Raw genomic sequence first — 21,786 nt, 5'->3', positions numbered from 1 at the left:
TAGGTGGTCCTCTTCGTCCACGAGGATCTGGGTAGGGGCGCATTCTAGTATTTCCTATACCACGTCTAAAGCAGAAAGCTGCATTTTAACTCTCAAATGAGCAAACACAATTAATATAAAGTTAACAATTTTAACTGCACATAAAATCATTTTTAAAATTAAACCGTCTTTTTCCTGTTAATTTAAATGAGGGATGTTAGCACGAAGAAAATAGAACTTGCTGTTCTTACTGCAATCAACTAAGAACATTCTGAATCCCTCTCTAATCGACTCCAACAAAATATCATTTTAAGTATTTGACATGTTACAATTAAAATAATGGGGAATGTTAAAAACTTCGGCGATCTGGATGGAGAGTCAAAACATCCTGTACATTTGGCTGAATGGCCTCCTACTGTGCTGTAAGATTCCATTATTCTCCTTGACACAAAACAATGATTCATTGAGCAAATGCACCACATGGCTTGCCTGTGTGACATATAGACCATTAGAACATTAAAAAATCAAATCAGGCGTAGACCATACAGTCACTTGAGCCTTCTCCGCCATTCAGTAAGATGATGGCTGATCTTCTACATCAACTCCACTTTTCCATCCTTATCCCATGATTTCCTTCATGACCAAAAATGATCAATCTGAGTCTTGAATATGCTCAAAGACTGAACATCCACAGCCCTCTGGGATAGAGAATTCCAAAGATTCACAACCTTGTAATTGAAGAAATTTCTCCTTGTACCGGTCCTAAATGGCTGACCTCCTATCCTGAGACTATGACCCACAGTTGTAGACTTCCCAGGCAGGAGAAACAGCCTCTCAGCATCTACCTTGTCAAGCCCTATAAGAATCTTATACAGTTCAACGAGGTCGCCTCTCATTCTTCTAAATGCCAAAGAATAGAAGCCCATTCTACTCAAATCTCTCCTCATTGGACAACCCTCACATCCCAGGAACCAATCTAGTGAACATTTATTCCATCCCCTCAAAAGGCAAGCAAATCTTCCCTGAGGTAAGGAGAGCAAAGCTGAACACAGTACTCCAGGTGTAGGGTCTCACCAAAGCCCTGTATAATTAAAGCAAGTCTTCCTTACCTTATATATTCCAATACCCTTTGCAATAAAGGCTAATATACATTTACCTCGTTAATTGCTTGCTGTACTTGCATGTTAACTTTCTGTGATTTATGTACGAAGACATCCAAGTTCCTCTGAATACCAACATTTACTCATCTCTCACCTTTTAAAAAAAACTGCTTTTCAATTCTTTCTACCAATGTTGATAATTTCACATTTCTATCAGATTATACTCCATCTGCCACCTTCTTGCCCAATCACTGAACCAATCTATATCTATTTGCAGCCTCTTCGCATCCTCCTCACAGTTTGCTTTCCCTCCTAACTTTCAGCAAATTGAATATATTCTACTCGGTCACCTCATTTAAGTCATTGATTCAGGTTGTAAGTAGCTGAGGCCCAAACATTGATTGTTGGGAAACTCCATTTTTTTACAAGCTGCCAACCTGAGAATGGCCCATTTTCTGACGTTAACCAATCCTCATTCCATGCTAATACATTACCCCCAATCTAATGAGCCATGGTGTAACAACCTTATGTGTGGCACTTTATCAAATCTTCTTTTGGGTTCTGAATAGATTTGTCAAACACAATTTTTTTCCCATAAGACTGTATTAATTCTACCTAATCATATAATGATTTTCTGTCTTGTTACCACTTCCCTCAATAATAGATTCTAGGATTTCCCCTACTACTTTATATCAGATTAATTGCCCTGTAGTTCTGTTTCCTCTTTGCCTCCTTTCTTGAATAGCAGGGTTACATTTGCTATCTTCCAATCTACTGGGACCATTCTAGAATCTAAGTAGTTCTGGAAGGTCAAACACAATGCATGCGCTATCTCCACAGCCCCCTCTTTTAAAACTCAGTGAATGTAGGCCATCAGATGCAGCGGATTTGTCAGATTTTAGTCCCATTAATTTATCCAGTAACTTTTCGTTACTAATATTAATTCCTTTAAATTCCTCACTTTAGTTAGACCCTCGGTTCCCTATTGTTTTTTGTATCTTCTACTGTGAAAACAGATACAAAATATTTATTCAACATCTCTACCATTTCTTTATTTTCTATTATAATTTCTCCTGTCTCTGCCTCTAAGGAACCCTGTTGGAACATAGGGTAGAAGGGGAGATAGAGAGGTAATTGAGAAGTTAAAATTAGCTCAACAGAGGTGGATGGAAAGTTAAAGATCAGTTTGGCATATAGAAATCACACTGCAAGATAGTGTACCCGCTCAATTAAACAATGGTGTACTGAATAAGTGATTGTGGCTGGACCTTGAAAGTCAGCAAGAAGACAGCCCCTGAATGTAGTAGCTCAGAACAATAAGAAGGTGCCTGAGACTGTAGACGTGTAATTTTCACACAGAAAATAAAACAGATGAGAAAATAAAAACAGACAAGGGAAAGGTGTATGTGCAGAATTTTGATCAGTCTGGGAACCAATGGAAAATTATTGAAAGGAAGTATCGTGAGGTCCAGTGTAAAGGAAGCCAATCAAAGGAAAGGGGGTAAATTTAAGCTTGTTAAAGGAAGAAGGTACAAAAGGAGGCATTTTGTGCTCCAAAGGTTAGTACAATGCTCTAGTGCACAGACTGTATTATGTTCCATTAACTTTCCTCTGCTTGTAAATGACTTTGCATACAGAGGGAAGAAAAGGTATTGTGCCTCACCACATTAACTAAGTTTCTCACTACTCATCTTAACAACAGACTCATGTTTACTTTTGCTAATATCTTTCTTTTAATAGTTGTAGAAACTCTTAAAAATTGTTTTTATATTTATTGCTTGTTTACTCTCATTCTATTGTATCCCACTTTATCAGTTTCTGGATCACCCTTTATTGGTTTTGAAAATTTCCCAATCCTCAGGCTTACTACTCTTTATAGCAACAATGTGAGCCTCTTCTTTTAATCTAGTACTATCCTTAACATCTCTAGCTAGCCACGTTTGGACCACTTTTCCAGTGGAGATTTTATTCCTCAAGGGAATGTATACTCATTGAGACCATGCCTGATCTCTGATCTGTTTGGAATTATACTATCATAACTAGGGCTGGTTGATGTACAAACACAATTAGCTTTTGTCTCTGAGTTGGAGTAGAGAAAAAAAGAGTGGGCAACTATTCTGATCACTATCAAGTAATCTTCTGCAAATACACATATGAAGAGTGCTGGCTGAGGGCAGGCTGACAGTGGCTTTGTTGGCCCCCAAGTCAAATATGCTACCAACACATAAATGTCCACGATCACCAATAAAGAATATTCTCTTGGGTGAAGCACTGAAGGGCTACTGCTTCTGGAAGTGTACCCAGATAAAATGACCATCTTAAGCATAGGAGGGGAAAAAAATGAGAAATACCTTGCCGAGCCAAATCCATTAGCAGCTGCTTGTCCTCGCCCAAATCTGCCAGATGATTCACCTCTACTTGGTGGCCCTAGGTTCTTAGGTCCTCCAAAAACACCTCTGCTGCTTCTTCCTCTGCCACCTCTGGCCATCCGCCCACCTTTTCCTCTTCCTTTACCTCCTCTGCCCCTGCTCAAAATAGTAGTATTACATTCTACTTCTCTTTACTACACATTATATTTAATATAAAATGGCACTATAATCTATATGGTAGAAAATGTTCAAGGACTTGAATTGTTAATAATTAAGCCCCTCCAGCACAATTGCAAAATTAAACTAATTAGTAAGGTAATTTGCCCAACTATCCATCTTTGCATAAAAAGTTAAACCTTTCTCATATCCAAATGCAATTTTCTTGAATATACTTCTTAGAAATTGGCCAGCAGATAAATGCACAATTTTAGCCATTTAGCTTCGAAGAAACAAGTTGAGTACTATTTTTATGATTCACAGGTATTTTTCAGTAAATAAATTATTAAATATGAAATCAAAGGCTTCACTTAAAGTACAGGAAAATTCCTAAAAAATAAAGTATTTTTGTTTTCAAAATATCTTAGAATAGCATAAGTTTGTGGAGTTCATTATAAAGTGTTGAAATTTTCAACTCGTTACACCTCATACATTATGGATGTCCATGTTATTTCTAATATGATATATCCTCAATCATCATAAGGTTTGTAACATCCCACCCTCAAGAACTTTTTACAGGAAGTACAACTAGTTTATAAACCACTAAAATGCCCAAACAGGAATTTGTATGTAATAACAGTGGTTCCAAAGCAAAAATCTGATTTGAGTGGATGATATTAAATCAAAGGAGAGAACTTGCATAGTTCATAACATTCATTAAATGACATAATTGAGCTGAAAGTTTTTCAAAGTGTTCATAATATAATAGGGTCTGCAGCAATTGAGATTGGTTCCTTTACTGCAACCAAATCTAGACATTAATGCTATTAACGTACGACAGCAATTTGAAGACTCCAAGTTGGTCACAAACTATTCTACATCATCTTGTACAATCAGTCACCTAATTTCACTTGATTGACTATATCTCCATGTCTTTCTAAACCTGTTGTGTTGAAGCTTTTTCAAAACCTTATTTCAAATGGATCTTTACCATATTTCATTTAACAAATTCACTATTTATATCAAATAGTCCAAGGCCATATTCCCACACATTAGCTTACCTAAAGTTGTCACTGCCAGTCTGTTCATCAAAATCCGCCTGCAAATCAAAATTTAAAAAAAATTCAAGTTACCTTGCTTAATACATGTCAACACGTTAACAAACTCCCAACTGAACTCCATTACAAAAACATGCTCTTTCTAGCTTCGTATCTGTACTGTAATGATTGTTGTCCCAGTTTCTTGCCACCCAACTTCTTTTCACTTTCATGGTCAGTAATATCAACCTGGTTCTATCCTCCAAGTCAGTTCCACATCTCTCAAAACTACTACCAATATTCTCATCAGAAACTCTATTCTCCATCACTTCATTCTCTCCAACTACTGATGTGTAACTTTCCCTTTCTCTCTAAAGTCTTGGAACAACATTGTTGTGTTGCAACTACCCTCCCAGCTCCCACACCACTTCCTGTTAAAAGCCCTTAGCCGTGTTTTCATCTTTCTTACAGCAAAGAAACACTTGTCAAAGTCACCAACATCCATCATTTTTGTGACCAATGAATGCCCCTCCTCAACCACCCACTACCATCAATATGGTCAACTCTGTCCATTGTCCTTATTTTTTTCTTCTCCAAAGTTCATATTTCTGGCACGACTCTTGGCTGGTTCAATTCCTTACTACTGTACCATAGACATTCAATTGTCTCAACTGGTTTCTCCTTGCACATCTGTTTCTGGTGTATCCTAGCATTTCAATCTTGGCTCTCTCCTCTTCTTCATTTACAAGCTATTCCTTTGTAATGTTACCAGAAGCATGAGATCAGCTTTTACATGTATGCTGATGATACCCGCTCTACCATGCCACCTGTGCATCATCACATGTCTATGCCTCCAACTTCCTCCACTGCAAGGTGGTAAAAGGTGAACTAGATGCACCGAGTATCTGGCAGAATATAGGTAGTTAAATGTTGGACAAGCTGCAGTTGATGAATGTTAAGGCGGCAACAAAGAGACAGTTAAAAATGGAGTCTAATAGTGACAAAGCATATATAAGAATTTCAGTTGCAATGGAACTGAACAGAGGGGAAGAACCAGGCAATGTTGCAAAGGTGGAAAGGGGTCGTCTTAGTGATGGACAGGATGTACACTTGAAGCTTAACTTTAAGTCAAACAAGACACTATCTGTCCAGTCCTGTACCACATAGTTGACCAATGCTGGTAGGCAAACTAGTCATGGGCAATAAAGACTGCCTTTAAGTTTCAGTCTGTTTTACATTCTGAAACTTGTGGGTTCAAGCCCCAATTGATAGATCTGAGCACATAACGTACATTGATACTTAAGTGCAGTATCAAGCAGTATTACAAAGGACGATCTGCACTGCCAAAGATTTCGGCTCTCAGGAGATAAAGTAAACAAAAGCCTAATTTGCCCTTTCAATTGGACAAAGAAGCAAAGACAGTATTGGAAGAGGAAGGGAGTTCACCAAATGTCCTGGTCAACATTTGAACACCAACCAACATAATTAAAAACAGATTACCTGGATATTTATTTCATTGCTGTTTGAGGAACCTTATGGTGCACAAATTGGCTCTACATTTCTCCAGATTGCAGGAGTGACTGTGTCCCCATAAGTGCCTAATTCGTCATAAGGCCCTTTAAGACATTGTGAGGTCCTTTAGGCATTATATAATTGCAGATTCTTTTTTTCAATGAAGGATGGCATGAATTACCACATCAAATACTACGAAGAGATTAATGAAGTCAAGGGAGGATCACCAATCATAGTTATAGAAATGTCATTAATGATTTTGGTCATTGTGGCCTTGAGACCTGCAAACATGGCAGAAAATGGACTGTTAGGATTCAAATAATGAGTTTTTGCACAATGGGGCAGAGTTGATTGGGGACAATTTGAAGACCTTAGAAAGGAAGGGAAGGCTAGAGATTGGAAAGGCAGTTAAAGAGGATGGATAGTCTGATGGTTTTTAAAGTGGATTTAATGATAGTTGATAGACAGTAGCTCAATGAACAAACCATAACATTAACAGTGACAGCTAGCAAAATGGTCAAGTGAGGTAATTGATTATGACTAGGGGTTAAGTGGGGAGGGAAATGAGGGAGCAGAAAATGGTTGACATGAGTCTAGAGAGAGTGCAGAGGTGTGGCAATGGGAGAGAGAAACTATAACATAATAGGGATTGGGATTACACTGACTAGGGTACTGGAGAGATGCCCAGAGGAGGTCATGTCAGAAGCAGCTGCATAACATTTTCAATCTGAGGCCAAGAAAATCATAAGACTATCACAACTGGTATCCAAGGTTAGGGTGGGGATGTGGGGCAAAAATGTCTGTCACAGAGAAGAGGCCATAAGTATATAATTGGTTTTGAAAGATAACAGAACAGTAAAATTGTTTTATGGAATTATTGAAGAATGTAAATTGAGTAAACTATATAAAGTCACTCAATCATTACAATTATTCTGAAGTTTTGTAGAACAAGTATTGCATGTAAAATGAGATTTTTGAGTTCTTTCCGCATCTGTACATCCTCTATTTACATAGGTACATCAGCTTTGTTTCGAGCAGAGAAAAGAGACAAGTGAAATTTGGGGTCACACCAATCCTGAAATCTAACTCTAGGTTATCGACAACAATCCATTTATATTTAAAAGGTGAGAGGATCATTTCATGTACACCAGCTGTAAATGTACCAGAAGACTGGGAATGCCGTAGAGAGAACACAGTGAGAGGAATCAGGTTGAAGTCAACTGAGGAGGAATGAGGGGATGGGAAACATACCCTACCTGTTGCTGTCTTGACGCTTAAAGACCATGAATAAATGGGAGCTTGAAAGCACAGTAGCCCGTTATTAATACACTCCCTCGGCTTTCTAATTAACATAAATGGGGGAATTTTTTTAAATGAAGAATATTTCATATTTATAACGAATGGTATTACTGATATTTGCACAAAACCCGGTATTTTTTCACATTGTCAAATATGAGAAAAGTTTGTCTGAAACACTTTCAGGACCGAGGAAGGTCAGTCAGTGAGATTCCAGCTCAACACAAAGAACCCGATTGAGAAGCAGCTTGGCCGTGACTGTAACCCCCGCACCACTCGGATAGCGACATAGAATGAGAAAAGGCGCTCTCTGATGCATACTTGCCTCCATTGTGCAGGTGGGATTAAAGATAAATGGTGCACTCTTTATTTTTATTAAAGTTCCCTCGAGTCAGGTTTATTTGAACTTCCAATGAAGCAAACTAACGGTAACCACCGACCACAAAATGGCGAGTTACACCTGAGCTCAATCAACCTTGACACTCGGAATCCCACCTCCCTCTTGGTCATCTGATTGGTGTGTTGCTCTCCATTTGTTAACGCCTTCTCTCCAAACGGCCCATTGATTGGATACTTCCTATGTCAGTCAGATTTCTCCGCGGCCTCATTGGGCAGAATTGATCAAGTTAGGCCTTAAGGAGTCGGGTAAACCAATGGCGCGAGGCCGTATTGGGAGGTAGCGCTGGACGAGCCATCGGAAACCATCCAATCAGATCGCAGCAAACGCGTGTGGCCCGTATCAGTTAAAGCGTCGCGTGGTGTGGAGAATGGGGAAAAGGAAGAGCGGCGGAAAGTCGCGAGCACTTGTGAGCAACTTAACCAAGAAACAGAAAAAACACTTGCGGGAATTTGGGGAGGAACATCCCTTTCACGATAAGTGAGTGTACCTGCCATCACCTTAAACTGACATCCTCTGCCAGTCTTACAACAAGTTGAGGGCCGTCTCGTCCTGAAGTCGGATGTGATTTAGGGTGATTTTCCCACCTTCAAATCTTTGTATTAAGTCCATGTTTGTTTGAGATTTTTTTGGAAGTTCTCGTTGTTCTGGTCTAATGTTTTCTTCCCTCACAGGGTTGTGAATCCTTGGTATTCTCTACCCCAGAGTGCTGTGGATGCTCAGTCGTGAAATATATTCAGGATAGAGATCCCAAGGGATATGGGGATAGTGCGGGAACATTGAGTTGAGTTGTAAAATCAGCCATCTTACTGAATGGCAGAGCATGCTTGAAGGGCCAAATGGCCTGCTCCTGTTTCTTCTATTCTTGTTTTAACTTTTAAAAGTTAATTTGGGACAGGTGAGCGTCGCCTGGAAAGCAGTCATAAAAATGGTGCCAGGAATGCGGAACTTCGGTTATGAAGATAGATTGGAGCATTTAGGTCTGCTTCCTTGGAGAAGAGAAGGCTGAGAGGAGATTTGATAGAGGTATTCAAAATCACGAGTCTGGACAGAGTAGATAGGGAGAAATGTTACCACTCGCGAAAGGATCAAGAATGAGAGGGCACAGATTTAATGTAATTGATAAAAGAAGCAAGAGTGACATGAAGAAAACTTTTTTTCATTCAGCAACTGGCTAAGGTCTGCAATGCATTGCTAGAGAGTGTGGTGGAGGCAGGTTCAATTGAGGCATTCAAAAGGGAATTAGACTTATCTGAAAAGAGGGAAATACCAAGAGTACAGAGAGAAGGCAAGGGAAAGGTTATACGGAGAACCGATGCAGACATCATGGGCTGAATGGCCTCCTACTGTGCTGTAACTATTTTGTGATTTCTGTAATTCATTTATCATGCATCCCAAGTGCTTCCCTTGAGAAGATGGTAGTGAGCCAATTAACTACCAAAGGCTACTGAAGGTGCTCTCGCAAGGCTGTTGAGTAGGAAGTTCCAGGATTTTCACCCAGCGACAATGAAAGAAAGGAGATATGTATCTAAGCTGGAATGATAGGAGACTTGGAAGGGAACATGGCAGCAATAGGTCTTCTACCCCTGTTCTTTTGAGAGGTCAAGTTGTGGGTTTGGGAGGTGTGTCTGATGAAGCCTTTGCAAGTTAATGCAGTGCATGTTTCAGATGGTACTGCAGCTTTGAAGTGCTGGTGTTGGACGGCTTTGATGTCCATCAAGCTGCATCGTGCTTTTGAGTCCAAGTGCCTTATTGTGAGGAAATGTGGTGGTAGAGAAAGGAAGCAAATCCTGCACACCTACATCATGGGGATGTCCTGCCAAAGATCTGCATGTTAAGAATCAGCGTGTTCGGTCACATAAAAACCCATGCAGAAACTCGTGAATCTGAGTAGATGTCATCCTGAATTGATGAACAGCTGACGACGATGATGTCGGAGGGAGTGGGCTTTTAATTGGGTGGAAGGACTGCTGATCAAGTAGACTGTGTCCTTGATACAGTTTAGCCTCTGAGTGTTGAAGCGGTAGCTATCTAGGGAAGTGGAGAGTAGAAGGACATGAATTGGGACCTTAATATTAAATGGTTGGGGCATTTAAGAAGGACAGGAAGTGAGGAAAAGATGGAGTGCTGACTGTTAGTTAATGATGGTATTAGCACAGTAGGAGAGGAATGACCCAAGTTCAGGAAAGCTGGATGTGGAAACGGTTTGGGTAGAGATGAGAAGTGGTAAAGGCACGATCACTTGTGGGAGTCGTGTGCACGCCCCCTAATAGTGACCACATGGTAAGATGGAACATAAAGGAAGAAATAATGGGAACTTGTCAGAAAGGCATGGCGATAATCATGGGAGATTTTAATCTACATATAGACTGGAGAAGTCGCTTGGGCAAAAGTAGCCTAGATGAGGAGGAGAATATTTCCGGGATAGTTTCTTAGAACAGCATGTTCTGGAGCCAGAGAGCAGGCTATACTAGACCTGGTATTGTGCAACGAGATGGGATTAATTAATGACCTCATAGTGGAGGTGCCCCTAGGTAGCAGCGACCATAATATGATTGAATTTTACATTCAGTTTGAGGAAGAGAGGAGTGGGGCTGATACTATGTTTTAAAATTTAAATAAGGGCAATTATGAGGGCATGAAAGCAGAGCTGGCTAAAATGAATTGGCAAATTAGATTAAGGGATAGGTCGATAGAGATGCAGTGGCAAACATTTAAGGGGATATTTCAGAATACACAGAATAGGCATATTCCAATGAGTAAGAAAAAGTCCAAGGGATGGACACCATCTGTGGTTAACTAGAAAGGTTAAAGGTAGTTCCAAATTTAAAGAAAAAGCATATAATTGTGCAAAGATAGGTGGAAGGCCAGAAGATTAGACAGGATATAAGGAACAGCAAAGGATGACTAAAAGATTAATAAGGAGGGAAAAATTAGAGTATGAGAGAAAACAAGCCAGAAATATAAAAACAGATACTAAGAGTTTCTATAAATATTTTAAAAAGAAATGAGTTAACAAAGTGAGTGTTGGTCCTATAGAAAGTGAGTCTGGAGAATTGATGATGGAAAACAAGGAAATGGCAGATGAATTGAACAGGTATTTTGCACTATAGAGGACACAAGTAACATCCCAGAAGCAGTTATAAACCAGGAAATGGAAGGAAGGGAAGAACTCGGGGAAAATTACAATCACCAACCAAGTGGTACTGAGTAAATTGTTGGAGCTGCGGGCCAACACGTGTCCGGGTCCTGATGGACTTCATCCTAGGTTCTTAAAAGAAGTGGCTAGTGACATAGTTGATGTATTGGTTTTAATTTTCCAAAACTCCCTAGATTTGGGGAAGATCCCATGAGATTGGAAGATAGCAAATGTAACTCTATTCCAAAAAGGAGGGAGGCAGAAAGCAATAAAACCACAGGCCAATTAGCTTAACATCTGTCATAGGGAAAATGTCAGAATCTATTATTAAAGAAGCTATAGCAGGACATTTTGGATAAGTTCGAGGTAATTGGGTAGATTCAACATGGTTTTGTGAAAGCAAAATCATATTTAACCAACTTTTTGGAGTTATTTGAGGAAGTAACATGCTGTGGATAAAGGGGAACTGCTGGATTTACTGTACTTAGATTTCCAGAAGGCATTTGATAAAGTGCCACATTAAAGGTTATTGCGGAAAATAGAAGCTCATGGGAAAATGTGAAATTGTTCATTTGGCAGGAAGAATAAAAGAGAAGCATATTTTCTAAATGGTAAGAGATTTCAGAGCTCTGAGATGCAGAGGGATCTGGGTATCCGTGCATGAATCACAAAAGGCTAGTGTGCAGGTACAGCAAGTAATTAGGAAAGCTAATTGAATGTTACTATTTATTTTGAGGGGAGTTGAATACAAAAGTAGGGAGGTTATCCTTCAGTTATACAGAGCACTAATGAGACCGCATCTGTAGTACTGTGTACAGTATTGGTCACCTTATTTAAGGAAGGATGTAAATGCATAGGAAGCAGTTCAGAAAAGGTTTGCCAGACTAATACCTTGAATGGGCAGGTTGTCTTATGAGGAAAGGTTGGACAGGCTAGGCTTGTATATGCTGGAGTTTAGAAGAGTAAGAGGCAATTTGATTGAAACATATAAGATCCTCGGGGGTCTAGACAGGGTATAAGTGGAGAGGATGTTTCTTCTTGTGGGAGAATCTGGAACTACGTGTCACTATTTTAAAATAAGGGGTCGCCCATTTAAAACGGCGATGAGGCGAAATTTTTGCTGAGCATCGTGAGTCTTTGGAACACTCTTCCTATAAAGCTGGTGGAAGCAGAATCTTTGAATATTTTTAAGGCAGAGGTATATAGATTCTTTATAAACAAGAGGTTGATAGGTTATCGAAGGATGCAGACTTGAGGTTACTATCGGATCAGCCATGATTTTATTAAATGGTGAAGCAGGCTCGAGGGGCTGAATGGCCTATTCCTGCTCCTTGTTCGTATGTATGTTCCTTTGTACTCTTGACTTATGCCTTATAGGTGCTAGAGCAGATTTAGGGAACAGGATGTCAGCGATTTATACAGAATGTCAGCTGTTGACTTGATCTAGATTTGAATTGCCATTGCCAACTTTGCATTCATATGCTTACTTTGTGCCTTTATATTTTAGTAGAAAAACATGACATTTATGTTGAAGGAGCAACAATATTTCTGCACAATTGTTATTGGATTTATAGATGCAATCTAAATCCTGCCTTAAAATTAGGCTATCTTGTACTCAGTTTTGTGTAATTTTTAGGTATTGTTTTGCAGGGTATTGGAAAAAGCAGAGCCAGCTCAAATTGTTGAAGTGGTGAGTTTCAATTACTATTTTGTGTTTTTTTGGGTATCTGTTGATGGCACTTTCTCAAAGATAGAATGCTTTATGTGGATGCTAAATTTATTTAAACAACAAGCATTGAACTAAGTTGCAGCTAGAACTGAATATCCCTGCATGTGCCATCACACAGTATTAGATATACTGAAAGCACAAGTTCTTCACCATATATGTTTGTTTTAACAGCAATACCAGGCATTGATGGTGCACCTGAATGGAAAAAGTGTAAAAAAAAATCTAAGGCATTTAACTGAAGCATAATCAAACAAACATACACCAAAACAAGGCAAAATAGGCTGCAAGACCAAAAATTGATCAGAATGGACTTAAAGGAGGCGAGGGTTTAGAAAAGAGATTCCAGAGCATGGGGGTCTAGATAGCTGAAGGAACAGCTGCCAGGTAAGGTAAAAAGAGTGGGGGGATTCACACAAAAGTCAGAATTGGAGGAATGTAGAGATTGTGGAGAGGGGTTCTAGGAATGGGGAAGATTAGTGGTAAGAAAGGACAGAATGAAGTAAGGAATTGAACATAAGAATTAGAATTTGAAAATTGAGGTGTTGTGGCAATTGGAACCAGTGTATCCTAGCAAGAATAGGGATGCCAGCTATATAGGAATTGGTGTGGGATCGGATACAGCCAACAGAGTTTTAGATGAGCTGAAAATTTATGGATAGAGAGGAGAATTGGAAATAGTTTGAGTTTGAAGATAACAAAAGGCATGGGTGTGACTTTTAATGGCAGTTGGGCTGAGGCAGTGGCGCACAAAAACATAACTCAGACAGTATTTGCAATGGAAAATCTATAGGGTTGGAAGCTTACCATGGTGCCGAATAAGATGCCAAAATTGTGAACATTCTGGTTCAGTCCAAGTCAGTGGCTAGTCAGGTGCATGGAGTTCACTTATGAAATGCCTGAAGATGGTGACCAGAGATATTCTTGAGATTAATTTTAATCCAAATAATTTCAGGCTGACAGCTCTGAGCAGTCAGATTCAGAGAGCGATGCAGAACCTGGCACAGAACAGGTGACTGCCTACCAACATCTGTGTTCCACCTTAAAAAATGTTGCAGAGGATGAAGACTTTGTCTCTGACACTGACAGTGAAAGTGAATTTGAAGAGGAGGAGGACGAGGACCAAGATGAAGATGAGAAGGATGGTAGTGAAGTTGATGATGCAAATAATCAAGAAGAGAGAGGTATTTTTCCAATTATTTGTTATTTGTTTTTTAAATGACAGATGGAAGAGGTGGCTCTTGTATATAAATGGCAAATTGTGTTTTTTAAATCAAGATTCATTGAAAAGATCTTGTATTCTGCACATTAAATCATAATCTGCCATTAAACTGACTGGTTGTTTTCTTTATCTTCCTTGGTTTTTATTTCATGTTAACAGATGCAATCAGTAAAGATGAAAAGGAAAGCAACGCTGCAGGAAAAGAATTTGGAAAGGCTGAGATGGTACACAATGATGAAAATGCCAATGAGCTAGAAGCTGATTTCAGTGATGTAAAGAATGAAGCCAAATTCTGTCTAGAAAGTAATTTCATTGGAGATGGAAGTGAAGATGAAAATGATAAAGTTGTTTATGTGAACAGTTCTGAAGGTATGACTTTTCTGACTTGCATTTGTGCTCGCATTAGACCTCTTAGTTGGGTTCCATGGTCTACAATTTTGACCAAGATAATAGTATTCTATAAGTTAATGTGGATTGAGCAGGCTGATGAGCATGAGGGGACTGAGATGCCTACTTTGTAGTTTAGATATGCAATATGTTTTTTTTTACATTTTTAGAATATCGTGTAAGCTTTCATTAAACTACATAGAAATTACAAAACTGTTGAAGCAGTTCGTATTGGTACTTATTCATCACATGAGCAGGTAACCTGAACTCATGAGTCCACTATTTTTCCATTTATTCTTTCTTTCAATTACGTACCTGTTAATCTACGTACATTTAAGTTGGTATGATGTCTACTTCAATCGTTAACTCCAATCATGCATTCCCCAGCCTCATAATCATCTCTATTCAAAAAGAAATTCTGCTCTCTGCCCTAAATCCCTTGCATTTAATTTTGTATCTAGGTCCTCAGTCACCCTCTCACACCCCTTTATAACTTTTAAACGCCTCTGTCCAATCACCTGTTAATCTCTTTGAACAGTAAAGGCAAAAGGAGTAGTTAAATACTATTTATTCTGTACTACACTGGAACCTTGTTATTGGCGTAAAGGATTAATATACTGATTCTGTGGATTGAGAAAAACAGGAAATTTGGGCAAACCCTATTTTCTATATATATATGATATATATAATATATGCTATAAGAAATTATGATTGGATTGGAATTCCAGTGGAAATCTGGAAGATCAGGTGCTGAGAGATCTGGATAAAATGGGAAGTTAGGTATAAAAGCTGAAATTAAAGTTGATATTGACAAGGGCATAGTGAAATAATTTGGTGGCATTGGGAGATAATTGACACTGCCTGTACAGTGTGTGGCAGTGATTAGTAAAGCAAATAGAATACTAAATTGTAGAAAACATAAAAATTACAGGACATATTGACCCTATACAATGCAGTCGATCATCCCCACTTGGAGTAATATGTGTAGTTCTGCTTCCCAGATGACAAAAGATGCCATGGCACTGAAACAAGTGCAACATTGGGCAACTTGTTCAATCCCTGACACTTGAAATAATTTGTGGAGGTGAGGCAGAGCAGCAAACATCAGCTGTATTATTCTGTGCCTTCATGGGGCAAAAACCAGTAGAGGTCATTGCTTTGAATGGAAGATTATCCAAGAATGCTTTGCCAAGTGTTTCCTACCCACATACTAAGTTGAGAAGATCCATGGCAAAGGAAATGAGAAGTAATTCCTTGAGGGGAGTTTTGAAAGTGTTCAAATGGTTTGATGGGTCTAGTGTCGTATTGCATCTTGCAGAGCAGAAAGATCCCATGTTTGCTACCTGATTTAGGCAAGGGCTACAGTGGAAGTGTTACAATTTGTTTTAAGACACTTGAGTTATGAAAAGATCCAGAAGTGCCCAGCGAACTTTCAGCACGTCACACATCAGCTTCATGTAAAATGAGATTTGGCATTGGGAGATCCTTTCAAGAAAAACTGGATGAAGACTTGGGCACAAGTTTCTTCTCTGAACATTGAAGCAACCTCTGAAACTGAGCATTAGAGCACTTGGAATTCTAGCTAACTACTTTTCATCAGCATTAGGAAAGGTTTTTAATCACCATCTGGATTTTGTAACAGTTCTTTATCAATACTGAATCCATGTTTGATAAACTAGGTGATATATTTGACAAATATCAACTTACATGGAACAATTTGATGTCTACCTTAATGGACTCCTGCAATGCAATGAGGGACACAGAAAATGGTGTAGAAGTGCATATTCGCAGAGAGAAAAAACCACATTTGCTGGATGTAGGTGGGGATTCATGTTACCACATTAACAATGCATATGAGAAGCTCTGCAAATCTTGATTTCCATGTTGAATGTTTTCTATGTGATCATTTTAATGACTTTAAGAGGTGTGAGTTAAACTTGTGAGAGTTCTTCAGTGAGATTTGCATGTGTCTTGGGGTGAAGCGTGTGCTTGATGTCACTATGAGTACACTGCACATGATGGATACTTATTCCATCTTCTGCCATTCATTTCTGGATGAAGCAGAAAGGATTCTGTACATGGACCTGTGTAAAGGAATCTACCATAAATGTCATGCCAGCCAGAAATTCAAAGCTGAGATCTTGCAGGTGAAAAAAGAACTACACAAAAAGAATATGACTCCAGAAGGACAATAGTGCCAAGCAAGAATCTCTCTCATGCTCTTTCACAGAAGGAAGTACACACTACTAATCTTACATTTTCTATGCCACTGTATTTCCTATGTTAATGGAGTATGTACTTCTCTTGCAGAGTAAAGTGCCAATGATTCACATGCTGAATGATGAGCACATCAACCTAGTCAGGAGGTCCTTGGCCTGTTTTCTGAAACTAGAGCTAGTTAATGGAGCCAAAACCAACAAGCAGCTCATAAAACCAGTGTAAAGGAAGGCAGAAACATCCTTGCCACGCAGGACATGTTTGTTGGCCAAGCTGCAGAGAATATATTTGCAGAATCAAGATCTGATCCAGTAATAAAAAGTTTCAGCAAGAGGCAAGCGTGCATTCAAAGACACTGCCACATATGTTCTGAAGAAGCTTCCCATTAATAACTTACTGATATGCATGTCCACATTGGAACCTCTTGCTTTTGGGCATAGTGTCAAATGAGGTACATGAAATCCTTGTCAACATTTGTCTCTAATGTGCACTCTAAGGGCGAACTACAGAGCTTCAAGCCGGTGGTCAGATACTTCCGTACAAACAAACAGATCTCCCCATTCAAAAAGGAAGGTTATACTTATGGTGGAATAAAATACACAAAAGGGACAAGTACAACACTCTTTGCAAACTTGTATTTCCTTTGAGCTGTTTCCATGAACCTATGGCTGAAGATTCTTTCTGCACCACGGATAACATCATTGACACAGTATACCAAAATGAAATGCCATCCAAACTGAAATATTCAGTCAGGGCAGAGGACAAATCAAGTTTGGAGTACTTCATAAGGCACAAGACTAGTGATCCTGTCAGTGGCAAGCTGGTGAACTGTATGCAAGAGGCCCACAAGATGTATACTGAGGAGAAATGAAAAAAGAACAGGAAAAGGCTAGAAATCACACCAGAAGCTGGCCATAAAATGCTCTACCAAAGCACATTTGATGGTTGCTGCTAAGAAAGCTAGGAAGGCCCATGTTATAGCTGTGTGTTTATCTACAAAAGAGAAAATCAAACCAGTCAGTTAGTGTTTGTAAAAATTTTGCACTGACTTAAGTTTTCAAGGTCGTGATCTGGTGTTAGTATTTACTGGTCTAACTGCATTAAATGTTGAAATGCTCAGGGCATTTTGGTGATCCACAGTTTTACTAGTAATAGAAGGTAAACAAAGGGAAAATTAACATTTCTATCCACTTGAAGTCTAATAATTTCAACCATTTGAAGTGGTCTACAAGCATTTGCATTCATTACAGATCATAAATGCTACAGTGACATGATTCCTTGTCGAACAAAATTTCAGACCTTTTGTATATTCTATGTAATCCTGTGTATTTTTAAAAAAACAACAGGGGGTTGATGGCTCCATACCTATGAATCTATACCTTGGTATGAGCTGCTGTCCTTTTCTCAAGGGGAATTGAGGTGAGGCAGGGACTGAAAAGCATCTTTTTTTACTAGAAATAACAGAAATGCATATTCTTCTGTCTTGAAACCAACTAAAATTGTGAAATTTGGTTTTGGTTCAGCCCATTTTCTGATTTAGTTAAGGTTATCATTTTTGGAACCTTTTAAGTTTTTAGTTTATTTGAAACTAAGGAGAACACTTGGTATCTGTTGTAATGATTAGGTATTTGTTATAATGATTAGGCCTGAAGTTGTGTATAGGACCATAAGACATAGGAGCAGAAGTAGGCCATTCGGCCCATTGAGTCTGCTTTGCCATTCAATGAGATCATGGCTGACCTGATGATCCTCAGCTCCACTTTTCTGCCTTTTCCCCATAACCCTTGATTCCCTTACTGATTAAAAATCTGTCGATCTCCGCCTTGAATATACCTAATGACCCAGCCTCTGCAGCCCTCTGCGGTAAAGAATTCCACAGATCCACTACCCTCTGAGAGAAGAAATTCCTCCTCATTTGTCTTAAATGGGTGACCCCTTACTCTGAGATTATGCCCTCTGGTCCTAGACTCTCCTACAAGGGGAAACAACCTCTCAACATCTACCCTGTCAAGCCCCCTAAGAATCTTAGTTTCAATAAGGTCGCCCCTCATTCTTCTAAACTCCAATGAGTACAGACCCAACCTACTCAACCTCTCCTCATAAGAAAATCCCTCCATATCTGGGATCAACCTAGTGAACCTTCTCTGGACTACCTCCAATGCCAGCATATCTTTCCTTGGATAAGGGGACCAAAACCGTTCACAGTATTCTAGGTGAGGTCATATTGTGGCTGTATGAATCTGAAACACATCCTTCAACCATGAAAAGCAACACCTATTAGGAATACTGAACATACCTATGGAGCAGCCAGAATAGCCTAACCTTCATTAACTCAATTTCAGCGTATAAGCTCGATAGCTCAGTGCATGGCTGAATTATGGAAATCTAAGTATTGAACATGGAAGTTCTCCTAATTTTGTTTAAAGCAATACCATTTTCTTTCAGATCCATTTAAGCAACATATGGACACAGATCTAGAGGATGATGATGTGAAAACTATAACCAAGGTTAAAAGTACAATACAGTCCAAGGTAATTGTCAACTAATTTTTCAGCCTTTGAATTCTGAGGAAGCTGAAATGGTTTCCATCTTTTCAGTTTTCTGGAGGATGGTTTATCATTGGTGTTATTAGCATTTAAGGGTCAAAAGGCTAAAGATGTTTGATATATATATATTCTCCCTGAGGAAATGGGTTGGTATAGATAACACATTTCTGTGGACTTGATGTTAAGGAGGCAGTAATTCTGTAGGTTCTGATTTGTATAACCCATCTCTAGCTACTGGTACTGCTGTCCTACTATTCAGTGCCAACTATTTGCTGCAAAGATATATTTAAATTTGCAGATTTAGTTAAATTTGTAGCTCTGACTCATTGGTCTAGTGATAATATGAAAACTGTTGCCACAAAATTGGACAGTGATGGAGGCGTACACCCTGCATTAGTTTTGCATGCAGAAATAAATGACTAGCCCCCAGTTACTGGTGTTTACTGATCATGTTCTGTAATTTTTTTTAAATGGCAGTATATTTCTGTATTCAAGATTAAGATCTTTTAAGAACTCTTAAATATATTTAGTTACAGGATTTAAATTGGCTTTGTACAATAGTTATTTGAAAACTTTTGCTAGCAAATGGACTGAAATTTTGTACTAAATTCCTTTTGTATAGTGACTTTGTTTAAGCAACTATAATTGAGAAATATTCAAACAGGCTCTTTCCAAGCTAATACTGCACATGTTCCTTTTTTTGTCTTTTTGCAAGTGGACTACTCTCGGGCAGCTAGTATGGTCCAGCCGTCTACCAAAATACACTCTTATCAAAGAGTTGTCGGGTGAATGTTTGAAAAATCTCCATCTTCATAAACCTCTAGAAAAAACGTGGCCTAAGATTAATGTTCAACGTCTTTCAGCAGAAGATCAACTGAATCAGCAAGAATTTTTCACACCACTTCAACAAGGACTCTTTAATATAATAAATGCTTACAAGGACTTGTATTATCCAGAAAGAACAGCTATTCAAAATGGGGAAGAAGTCCGTCGTGCCTACTGCTTACATGTAATAAATCATGTGTTGAAAGCAAATTCACAGGTGCTGAGCAACAATGCAAAGTACCGAGATCGAAAGACAGAAGTTGATGATGACTTGAGGGATCAGGGACTTACAAGACCCAAGGTAAGGAACACTACAATGTGACAACAGAAAGTGGTAGTAACAATATGAGGGTTATTTGCACATAATTCTATAAACAGATGAAATATTGGTGTAATTTGAAACTTCACTAAATGTAAATATTGGTGGAACCAGTCATCAAGTGGAATGTTGCCATGGGCAACCAATAATGTATTCTGTGACACCCAAGTCAAGGCTGCCTATAATCTGGCCTACATGTCCGATGTGATCAGTAATGGAGATATAGGCAGGAATAAAACTAGCATGCTAGAAGCCTGTGTTCAAAGTCCATTGGTATGAGGGAAGGGCTGGCTAAGGATTAGCTAAATAGACTGAAAGCTATGGTAGTAAATAAACACTGTGAAATGGTTCAAAATATTCAACAAAAATGCATTTATTAAAAACAAAAATTCACTGAGAAAGATCTGTCAGTGGCTTATTAGGGAAGTTAATAGTATTAGATTAAAAGAAGAGGCATGTAATGTTGCAACTAATAGTAATAAGCCTGAAGATTGGGAGAGTTTTAGAAACCAGTAAAGGGAGATCAAAAAGTTGATCAAAAGAAAGAAATAGAATGTGAAAGTAAACTAGTAAGAGTTTTTGAGTATATAAAAATGAGGCAAATGGCTAAAGCCAATGATCCCAAGGCAGAGACAGGGAAATGAAGAAATGGCAGAGACATTGAAAAAATATTTTGTGCCTATCTTCACTGTAGAGAGGGTAGCCAAGGGGCTAATAAGATGAGGAAGCTAAGGTAATTAACATCAGAGAAAAAGTATTAGAGACACTTTAGGAACTAAGGACCTGATACCTACATCCTGGGGTTCGAAAAGAGAGCTGTAGAGGTAGTGGCTGCACTGGTTATGCTTTTCCAAAATTCCCTCAATTCTAGAATGGTCTCAGCAGATTAAAAGTTGGCAGAAAAAAAGGAGAGGGGGAAACAGAATTACAGACCAGATAGCCTTTCATCAGGAAGATGTTGGAATTTATTAAGAGTTTTAACAATACACTTAGAAAATGATCAGAGAGTCAGTATGGTTTTATGAAAGGAAAATTGTTTGACAAATTTGAGTTTTTGAGGATGTGACAATAGGGTAGATATGGATGTCATATGCTTGCATTTGTTCAGCAGTCTGGTGGAATCTGTGGAGAAAGAAACAGAGTTAACATTTCAGGTCAAGGACCTTTCTTCAGATTTGAAGGAAGATGGCTACTGAGGTTGTTTCCCCCTAGAACACAGGCACAGCCTGTGACTGGCATAAGGAGAAATAATTCTCTATCCCAGAGGGTTTTGGGTATATTTGAGCATATTCAAGGCTGGGGTAGGTAGATTTTTGATCTCTGGGGAATCAAAGGATATGTGGAGTGCGATGGAAAGTGAAGCTGAGGCAGAAGATCAGCTGAGATCATATTGAAAGTCAGAGCAGGCTCAAGGAACCATATAATCTACACCTTCTATTTCTTATATTCTTGGTAAATGCTACATGTGGTGGAAATTAAGGGTCTGCTATATCTTGTAGCTGGAGAGCCTGATTAACTCTAGTTGCCCTGTGCCTGGAAACAGCTTGTTTCTGAACTTC

The 21,786-nt window shown here is 38.9% G+C and overlaps 2 protein-coding genes across 8 annotated transcripts in view; one reads left to right on the top strand and one right to left on the bottom strand.

Moving 5' to 3' along the window:
• Positions 1-7,937, bottom strand: part of LOC144689754 (uncharacterized) — a 25,178-nt gene extending 17,241 nt beyond the window's left edge. For all 7 annotated transcript variants that reach the window (XR_013578694.1, XR_013578695.1, XR_013578696.1 and 4 more), the window contains exons 1-3: positions 7,771-7,937; positions 4,666-4,699; positions 3,431-3,604 (exon numbers count right to left, since the gene is read on the bottom strand). Coding sequence is in view for 2 of the 7 variants with exons in the window: in XM_078557128.1 (XP_078413254.1) it covers positions 3,431-3,604; positions 4,666-4,699; positions 7,771-7,780 (218 nt within the window). In the remaining 5 variants the exon portion in view is untranslated. The remainder of the gene's footprint in view (positions 1-3,430; positions 3,605-4,665; positions 4,700-7,770) is intronic.
• Positions 7,938-8,193: 256 nt separating this feature from the next.
• utp25 (UTP25 small subunit processor component) overlaps positions 8,194-21,786 on the top strand; it is a 29,256-nt gene continuing 15,663 nt past the window's right edge. The window contains exons 1-6 of the mRNA XM_078557120.1: positions 8,194-8,326; positions 12,636-12,675; positions 13,667-13,895; positions 14,093-14,302; positions 18,983-19,068; positions 19,799-20,209. Of these exons, the coding sequence (XP_078413246.1) occupies positions 8,217-8,326; positions 12,636-12,675; positions 13,667-13,895; positions 14,093-14,302; positions 18,983-19,068; positions 19,799-20,209 (1,086 nt within the window). The 5' untranslated portion in view covers positions 8,194-8,216. The remainder of the gene's footprint in view (positions 8,327-12,635; positions 12,676-13,666; positions 13,896-14,092; positions 14,303-18,982; positions 19,069-19,798; positions 20,210-21,786) is intronic.

The sequence above is a fragment of the Cetorhinus maximus genome, chromosome 14 (assembly GCF_964194155.1).
Source record: "Cetorhinus maximus chromosome 14, sCetMax3.hap1.1, whole genome shotgun sequence".
Classification (NCBI taxonomy): Eukaryota; Metazoa; Chordata; class Chondrichthyes; order Lamniformes; family Cetorhinidae; genus Cetorhinus; species Cetorhinus maximus.
Note: the sequence above shows the minus strand (reverse complement) of the source record. Positions and strands in the feature narration are given on the sequence as shown.